Source organism: Malus domestica, chromosome 15 (genome assembly GCF_042453785.1).
Source record: "Malus domestica chromosome 15, GDT2T_hap1".
Classification (NCBI taxonomy): Eukaryota; Viridiplantae; Streptophyta; class Magnoliopsida; order Rosales; family Rosaceae; genus Malus; species Malus domestica.
The window spans coordinates 21,215,102-21,223,940 of record NC_091675.1 but is presented as its reverse complement, the minus strand read 5'-3'; the positions used below and the strand labels follow the sequence as shown (position 1 = coordinate 21,223,940).

The 8,839-nt window shown below is 42.3% G+C and overlaps 2 protein-coding genes across 2 annotated transcripts; one reads left to right on the top strand and one right to left on the bottom strand.

The window, feature by feature from the left end:
• Nucleotides 1-2,499: 2,499 nt before the first annotated feature.
• LOC103442620 (AAA-ATPase At5g17760-like) lies at nucleotides 2,500-4,841 on the top strand. Its single transcript, XM_008381425.4, has 2 exons — nucleotides 2,500-3,657; nucleotides 4,239-4,841. The coding sequence occupies exons 1-2, from the start codon at nucleotides 2,674-2,676 to the stop codon at nucleotides 4,671-4,673; spliced, it is 1,419 nt and encodes a 472-aa protein (XP_008379647.3). The 5' UTR covers nucleotides 2,500-2,673; the 3' UTR covers nucleotides 4,674-4,841.
• Nucleotides 4,842-5,208: 367 nt separating this feature from the next.
• On the bottom strand, nucleotides 5,209-8,546 carry LOC103442619 (uncharacterized). Its single transcript, XM_008381424.4, has 5 exons — nucleotides 8,007-8,546; nucleotides 7,276-7,354; nucleotides 6,404-7,168; nucleotides 5,951-6,211; nucleotides 5,209-5,717 (listed from the first exon to the last, which is right to left on the bottom strand). Exons 1-5 carry the CDS (start codon nucleotides 8,413-8,415, stop codon nucleotides 5,558-5,560), a joined length of 1,674 nt encoding a protein of 557 aa, XP_008379646.3. The 5' UTR covers nucleotides 8,416-8,546; the 3' UTR covers nucleotides 5,209-5,557.
• Between the last annotated feature and the right edge of the window lie 293 nt (nucleotides 8,547-8,839).

Below are 8,839 nucleotides of genomic sequence, written 5' to 3'. Positions count from 1 at the left end.
GCCGAGTCGATCATCCGCTGAACCTCGGTCATATCAACAGGTGTTGCTTCGACCCTCTGGTCGGTTCCGTCTGACCTACTATTCGACCCTCCTCCTTTTTCCAAGTTAATCGATTTTAGCTGCGCAGGAATAGGCTCGGCCGGTACAATCGGTACCGGATTGTTTCCTGGTGGACAATGCTGGAAAAGATCGAAAGTCCTGCTACCACCAACTTTACTAACCAGCATTTCGAGCAACCTGGTTTGTCGATCGTTGGAACTGAGTATCGCGTCATGCAGCTTGTCAATGCCTCGACTGAACGTCTGCTCGACCGACCGAGACTGCTCGTCTAGTCGCTTTCGGAGAAACGACCTCGTTGGTGGGTCAGATCCTTCACCACCATCCTCGTCGCAATCCTCTATTATCCCTTCATTGAGAACGCATGTGTTTCTGTTAGGGATCTCTAAACCACGGGGTTGACCGCCGAGATTAACTTATCTCTCTCGGCGAGTCGCGCTCGTGGACTCAGGTGTCGCAGCGCTAAGGGGATTCTGCGCCTGTGGCACACTCTGTCCTATGCTCTGACTCGGCAAATTGGCTGTCGACTTTCCCATAGCTGTTTTCTTTTTTACCGATCGTGTTTCAATTGGCATGAACTTCGTAGTTTAGCACTGGGTCCCACTGGGCGTGCCAAAATGTTGACCCTAGAAACTACAAAGCCTACGTGGCGCGCAGGCCGAGTAATTACTAAGCTAACTACGTTCTTCGGTGAATGCGGGGCGTGCCAACTCGTCGGCCGAGCTCGGCCGAGGAGTAAATTTGCTGATGTTGCGTTGGGTCGCGCTACTGACTTCTGCGTCTTGCGATTGCGGCCGAGAAAGGAACACGTCTCGGCCTCTTGGGCTCTCGAACCTGAAGACAAGGTTACTATTCTTACGAAGTTCAATATCAGATTCGGCTTTCAATGTGCCGAATGTAATAACTGTAACACCTCACTTCGCCGAGAAAGCTAATGAGATGACCTCGACCAACAAGGATTCAGAAATCCTTCTCGACCGAGACTGGGATAGGTAATCAACCGTCCTCGCCGCAGTGCTGTTGATGCCAACAGAAGATACTGCGAGACCGACTGATTCTACGGTGACAGAGCTATCTATGCCGACTTAAGATATCACCGGTTGCTTCCACAGTGCTGTTGATGCCAACGGAAGATGTGTCAGCGAAAAAAAGAAAAGAAAAATCACAAAGTTGTGAGAGTTTGCGCAGGGCGATTTTGTATTGATTTGCAGGGGGCTTTCCCGTTGCTGAATGTCTTGTATTTATAGTAGCAGAACACCGAGCCCGAGTTCCAATCCTATTCGAACTAGGTTTCCTTCTCCGGATTAATATTACCTCGATCAGTCCTATCTCCGCTAGGACTACGAATCTAGTCCTTAACTGAGCCGGATTCGCTTTCTAGTTTATTGATCTCGTCGAGAGTCCCTATTGTACTAGGACTCGACTTGCATTCTGATTTAACCGACCTAGGCTTGGAAGCCCATGAGCTGAACGCTCCATGACCCTTTCGCCGTACGGCTTCCCGGGCCGAGAGTGATTCTTCCCTCGGCCCAAACTGCTATTTTGGGCCCAAACAATAGGACAACTGGAATTCCCTCTTATAAATATCTGACACTTAGGATTTCATCTTCTTAAACTACTCAATCTTTACATGGTCATTATCCAGAATATAGTTAAAATTAAATTTTAAAAAAATCAATAAAGAAAACAATCAAATGACTCAAATTACCCTTCAAAATCTGGAACCCTCCGCCCCGCCCTCACCATTCCTCCCGTCCCTCACCTCTTTGTTGCCCTTTCTCTCTCCTTTTTTTTCTTTCTCCTCCTCTCTTAAGCCGAAGAAGAACACAGGAAGGCCGACCACTTCACCAGCAGCTAGATCGGCGTTGGACACGCCAGATTTGAGGTTGAGTTGCCGCTGAACATCCATCGGCTTCCATGTCTAATTAAGAGTGGAGAAATTGAGGGAAAATGAGAAGCAAAAATAGGAAGAGGGAGAAGAGATGGGGTGCCCCAATAATTCGCCGGTCGGCGATGGGGGTGGGTTGTTGCTGGTTTCCGGTGATTTTTTGGCGTGGACGAGATGGTGAATTGATCACTATTATAGGGGTAATTCAGAAATTATGTTGATAAAAAATTTTAATTTGCATTTTTTTATTTTAAAAAATAAAAGAGACAGGTGGTAACTTTTGATTAGCTGGGAAATCCAACTGAGATACAATGCCCGGCTCCTGGAAAAAAATTTTCCTTTGTATGGGAGAATTCTTTATGAGACATGACATCGTTGCTTGCTCCCGAAGCTTTCGGAATTCAGCTTTTCTAGTGTTTGATTATAATAATTGAACTAACGATGAAACCCAAAAGAGATGGAAAAAGGACGAAAAAGAAATAAAAACAAAGAAAGAAAGAAAGAAGAAAGCATGGGATAATGGGGCCTCTCTCTCTCTCTGTCTCTCTCTCTCTTGGCTGTATTGTTGTAGGATTCCACTCACGCGTACGCATATTCCGAAATTCCAAACAAAGAAAAGAAACCCTTGTTGTATATCATCATACTTCACTCCTCTGCTCTCAACCCTTCACAAAAACTTGAAAGACAACACAAACTCTAAAATTCTTCTGGATCCAAAGCTTTTAACCATGAACATGTTCTCCTCCAAAGAAATGCCCTCTCCGTCGTCGTTGTTCTCTGCCTACGCCTCCATGGCGGCCTCGATGATGCTATTTCGGTCCATGGCCAACGAGCTCATTCCTCATCCGGTTAGGGGCTACCTTTTATGTACCATCAGATACATTTTCAAGACTCATTCCCCTCAACTCACCCTAGTCATAGAGGAATCAAATGGAATATCGCGCAACCAAGTCTACGAAGCTGCAGAGATTTATTTGTGCACAAAGATCAGCTCCAACACCGAAAGGATCAGAGTTAGCAAGAGCCCCAAGGGGAAGAACTTGACAATCCGACTCGAGAAAGGCGAGAAGTTGGTCGATTTCTATGAAGGGATTCAACTCAAATGGCGGTTTGTTTGTGCAGAGTCACAACAGAACAACCGTAATGATCCATTTTCTCCTCCGAGGTCCGAAAAGCGCTACTTTGAGCTAACATTCCACAAGCAGCACAGAGAGAAAGTTTTGGATTGTTATGTGCCTTATATTCTTGAAAGGGCCAATGAAATGAAAGATGAAGAAAGGGTTTTGAAGATGTACACATTGAATTCAAACCCTTACGATGGCATCAAATGGGAACCCATCAATCTCGAACACCCTGCAACGTTTGAGACTCTGGCCATGGACCAAGAGCTCAAGAATGCAGTTATCGATGATCTTAACAGGTTTGTCAGGAGGAAGGAGTTCTACAAGAAAGTAGGAAGGGCGTGGAAACGAGGGTACTTGCTGTATGGTCCTCCGGGCACTGGAAAATCGAGCTTGGTCGCAGCCATGGCTAATTATCTCAAGTTTGATGTCTACGACTTGCAGCTTACTAACATATTTCGTGAGTCAGACCTGAGAAACCTGCTGCTGGGCACCGCGAACAGGTCAATTCTTGTGATTGAAGACATTGATTGTAGCGTGGATTTTCCCGATCGTCAACATACAGATGGAAGAAAGCAGCATCAAGTACAGGTTTGCCATACTAGTGCTTTGCTTTCTTATATAAAATTGTTGAGTTTGATGCCTTGAATTGATCTTTTGATTTGGTGAATCTTGATTTGGGTTAATTAGCATTTGATTGGTTATTTAGCATGTAACTAGCAACTAGCTTAGCACTAAGCATTTCAACCTCAAAACCTCAATCAACCAACCCTACCTCACTCTTTGTTTTTGGATCAAAGGGGGAAAAGCACCGGCACCCACATAGTTAGGTAGGAAGTTTTTTTTTTTTTTTTATATATTTCCCTTCTCGACTCTTTTTACCCCATTGGATTGGAAGGAAAATCGATTGTTTTTTTGTATTCTGCATTGCACCGGTGAATGTACTCGTACATTGGACGGCTGGATTTGTGTGAATGAATTTTGATAGTCCTAATCTAAGCCTTTTAAATACTGATACATACATACACTGGTGTATTATCGAAAATCCGTTTTTTTTTTTTTCTCCGGCTTTAACCCTAAAAAGAGAACCTGTGTTTTTCTCCGGCTTTAGCCCTGGAAAACGCACTCCTCGGTACAAGAAGTTTAGCTAATACATCTTTGTCTTCCTGCAGTTAACACTGTCTGGACTACTAAACTTCATAGATGGCTTATGGTCTAGCTGTGGAGACGAGAGGATCATAATTTTTACCACTAACCACAAAGAAAGGCTAGACCCTGCGCTTTTACGCCCGGGCCGCATGGACATGCACATTCATATGTCCTACTGCACATACCACGGATTCAAACTCTTGGCCTCGAACTACTTAGGCATCTATAACCACCACCACCTCTACGGAGAAATCGAAGACCTACTCAAGGAAACGGAGGTAACTCCAGCGCACGTTGCAGAAGAGCTGATGAAGAACGAAGATGTTGATACTGCACTCGAAGGGCTTGTCAAGCTTTTAAAGAGGAAGAAATTGGAAGGCGATGAATGTGAGGCAGAGGCTGAGAAGAAGACTGCAGCAAAGAGGCAGAAATTGGGAAGCAACACAAGAAATCTGTGAGGAATAACAGAAGAATCGCCACAAAAAGAAGCAGCAAGAGTTTGTCCGCTAAAAAACCCATTTTGTATTAAACCAATCATCTGTTTAGAATGAGATTATCTCTAATCCTATTACGAAGAGACAGCTGCTAGATTTTGGGGCTCAGTTTCACTACTACTGTAACATAAATGAGTGCGGTCATCTAAATATTAATGGATAATAAATGGGAATTGTTATTGACACTCCAAAAATCTCATTTTACACTTCAAACTTTCTATATTTAGAAAGAAAAATACACTTGTGAGGAGTGTAAAATGAGATTTTTAGAGTGCCAATAACAATTCCCTATTTTCTTTAAGCTCCGTTTTTATGCTGTTGTGAAAAAAGCTTAAGGAGGACGTCTGAGGTGCCAAACTCAGATCATTTCTTCATGCTGCTAAAACAACATAACCATAATCAAAGAAAAAACAGGCATTAGCAGACGAGTGGATTACTCGTAAGCCGACGAGTGGAGTACTCGTAGGCTGTCACCGGGAATAAGTTCAAAACTAAACTCTTGCTTTCAAGAATAATTTACTACTTCCCTGAAGAAATTCAAAACAGGACAATCTTACAGAACATCAATATCCATATTGCATGCTACAGGGTTTCAAAACTATTCAAACATGAGTTGGCCTATCTGATGGTGGTAACGAAATCACTAAACTCGCCTCCCCTTGTATACGTCGTCACCTCTTTAGTATGTGTGCATCCCACTCTACACATCAAGTTGAGATATCACCACGATACAGAATCTGCCACTCTAGGTAGAGAAGAAGGGTTCTTTTCCCATATTTCGGATTTCCAAATGAGATTGGGCTATTTCTCCATACATATGGAATTTCCAGGAGATCTAGGATACGCTGCTACCTCGGCATGGATGACAAAGATAAACCCTGTAAGGAAGAGCAGGAAGGTGGAAGCATATCCTTTCTTGCAGAAAGAGTCTCGATTAGTTCTTCTATTTGATGTGTTAGCATAAATACTTCATCAACTACGTCCTTCGTTACTGAATCTTCCAGCATCCTACAAACCATACAAAAAATGAGGACAATGGACAGAGAGTATACATAGAAATTAATCAGAACTAGACAAACCTCTATCGCATAGCAGACCGTAACACACAATATCGAAAACTTACTTAGCAAGGAGAAAAAATGCATTCCTCTTTGTGCTAAGGCCTAGACTAGCATCAAGATGAGCTATGAATAATTTGTACATTTATCTAAACACAAAAAGAGCTGAAATGACAAACTAACCGTGCTTGAGATTCCGTACTGCTGCTGCACTGTGAAAATAGCACCTTGATGACAGGATGCAGATCTATCTTTGGTACTGGTTCTTTATTGCCCTCTCTGGCCAAACAATGACCGGTGCCAGACCAAGAATTTGTATTCATGAGAACAATTTGCACCCTGGGAGATCTGCTTTTTAGGTCACTAACCACGGTCCTAAAAGATAATTCGTCTTTTGCACACTCAAGTAGTTGATTTGCGAACATACTTTCCAGTGTATACTTCCTGTTTATGAAATAAAACTTTTGAAAATTAAACTTCACCATGATACTCAAACAAACTTCAATACTGTAAAGTGAAAAGGAGATAACCACCGAAAACTAAAAGGTGGACAAAAGACACAAGTGAGTGATGTGAGTACCCACGGGGGGGGGGGGAAGAGAGATATATATTCATTGTAGATCACTATATGCTAACCTGAATATGTCCGCTGGCTCACCAACTGGCAGGCCAGTGGAAACATTACATTTAAACAATCGAACTCCACCATCTACAAGTGCACTGCCATTATCACAAGGGTAAGCTCCGAGAAGTGATGAACATTGAGGGCAGAAAAATTCAACCCACTCAACATCTATAGATAGATTGGAGGACCTAACCATAAAAATGTTTTCAAGATACCCATTTAGGAAAGATTCGTGGTTTTTCAGGATCTCCGTACTTTTAGTAGGTTTTTGGTCCTCTAAAGAAATTTCAGAAAAACAAAGTCTGCAGCTGTCACCATCATAATTTTGAACATGACATCCCATATGATTACAGCATCCTGGTGTAGACGAATTTTTTATAGAGCAAACTGATCCTGAGCAGAGATGAGGTGCATCCTCACTGTTACTTTCGTCGTTAGCAACTTCAGATTTAGATTCTGCAGCAAAATCTTCATTGCATGTGAGATTACTTCCAAGATTAAGTTCTGACTCGGTAAAACCATTGTCACCACTTCCATCTGATTCACTATCGTATCTTTGGCATTCACCCAAGTCAGGAAATTCAAATCCAACAAGATCATCCTTGCATAGTGTAATATTTGTAGAGTTCACCAGGCAGACACCCTTTGCACACATGTAAGAATTTGCATATCTAACAACCAGCTTCTCACTAATGCCTCCAAATGAACAACAGCAAGCCCCAAACCAGTTATCAGCCACCTCTCGCCAATTGACTGAAGGCATTTCCACAAACTGGCTACATTCATAAATAAAGGTTGAAATACCACAAAGAAACAAGAAAGAGACTTTCAATGGTTAGTTAAGTACAATTTAATGAGCTCAAACAAGAAAACAAATTCTTACCTCAGGGGACTTGCAGTCAACTTAAACGAGCAATTTCTGCAGTAAAAGTGAACTCCAGACGATGATAGACTCTTGACCTCTGAAACCGACCGACCAACCAAGCGTTACATAAAAGAAGCAATTATTTGTTTACACGAAAAGAAAACGAACAATCCTGATTAAAAAAAACAGAGGTACATCATTATGCAGAACCCTAAATAAAAGGCATTAACAAAACAAAATGTGCACACTTTTCAACATGATAATTCATGCCCTTACAACAATATCCCAGAAAACTAATGTATTGATCAACAATTACCAACATGGGCCAACTCATTAATCATCGAAAAGGAAAAGACCACAACTTTAATACAACTTTGCTCAATCACTCCATAAAAACACAAAAAATTGTAGTCTTCTTTCTCTGTACATCGTTTTCCCTCCTGCAAAGAAAGCAAATTTACCTGCACACATTCAAATACAACTTACAAACAAACAAACATTGAACTAGACCAAATACATTAAGCAATAACCCAGAATCAATGTCTTGAGCAAATATTATCAACATTGGACAACTAATTAAAATCTTCGAACAGACGACAACTTTAATAAGGAATCAAACCATAAAAACACAAAAAAAGCTAGTCTTTTTATTTTACACATCAATTTTTCCAACTGCAAAGAAAACAAATTTAGCTAATACAACAAACATTGAACAAAACCAAACGTATGAAGCAAAAAATCCAACTCACCAGAAGCCAACGAAAGCGGCTTCAATTCGCCCTCCAACGCTTTCTCCTCCCCTCCATCCAAACTGAGTAAAGAATCGAAGCTCAAAACAATGGGGTGATCAACAGGGAGGAGGAGGACGAGCTTGACTTCAATGTGATCGTCTAGGGCACTGAAGCTCACCGGCGACTCAGCGTCCACCAAAACCCTAGGCATTGGAACCCTAAGCGAGACCTCCTGAGCGTCCTCGGCCCAGCTCACCAGGACCAGAGACTCTGCGGGGGTTATGTGGACGGTGAGCTTCCGGCATTGAGTCGAGGGTTTTGTGCAGGAATCGAATAGGAATAGGCGGAGGATTGGGATGTGAGATTGGGCTTCCCATGTGAACCGCCATTTTCTCGGATTTCCGGCGGTTTGAAGCTCCATGGACATTCTTTTACTGCGGCCAGCTCTACACGAATACAATGGGAATGTTTTACAAATTTTTAGGGTTTTTCTTTCACCGAAAAATAATCTAAGGATTTTTTTGGTCAAAGTATATTCATTACTAAGTTACCAACCCAATAACTATACATAACAGGAGGTTCAATTACAAGTCAAGCACAAAATAAGAAATGAGCCGTCCAAGCAAAACATAGCCCAAACAGACAATCGGGCCCAAACAGAACAACAAAAAACAAAACAACTAGAAACAACCTGCACCACATCGCCATCGACCGGAATCCGCCAACGTGCACACCATCCCCAGAACATACCGGAGATCTAGCCAACCAATGCCCCATAAGTGGTGGAAAAGTAATAAGGATCCTCTCCGGATTCTCTTTGTGAGGATCTCGAGAATCCTCTAATCACATCC

What these genes read in the sequence shown, in the direction of transcription:
- LOC103442620 (XM_008381425.4), top strand. Translation starts at nt 2,674, where the DNA reads ATGAACATGTTCTCCTCCAAAGAAATGCCCTCTCCGTCGTCGTTGTTC. An exon ending in GAAAGCAGCATCAAGTACAG is followed by an intron (nt 3,658 to 4,238) that starts GTTTGCCATACT and finishes GTCTTCCTGCAG; the next exon opens with TTAACACTGTCTGGACTACT.
- LOC103442619 (XM_008381424.4), bottom strand. Translation starts at nt 8,415, where the DNA reads ATGTCCATGGAGCTTCAAACCGCCGGAAATCCGAGAAAATGGCGGTTC. An exon ending in TTGACTGCAAGTCCCCTGAG is followed by an intron (nt 7,169 to 7,275) that starts GTAAGAATTTGT and finishes TTATGAATGTAG; the next exon opens with CCAGTTTGTGGAAATGCCTT. An exon ending in AGTACGGAATCTCAAGCACG is followed by an intron (nt 5,718 to 5,950) that starts GTTAGTTTGTCA and finishes TATGGTTTGTAG; the next exon opens with GATGCTGGAAGATTCAGTAA.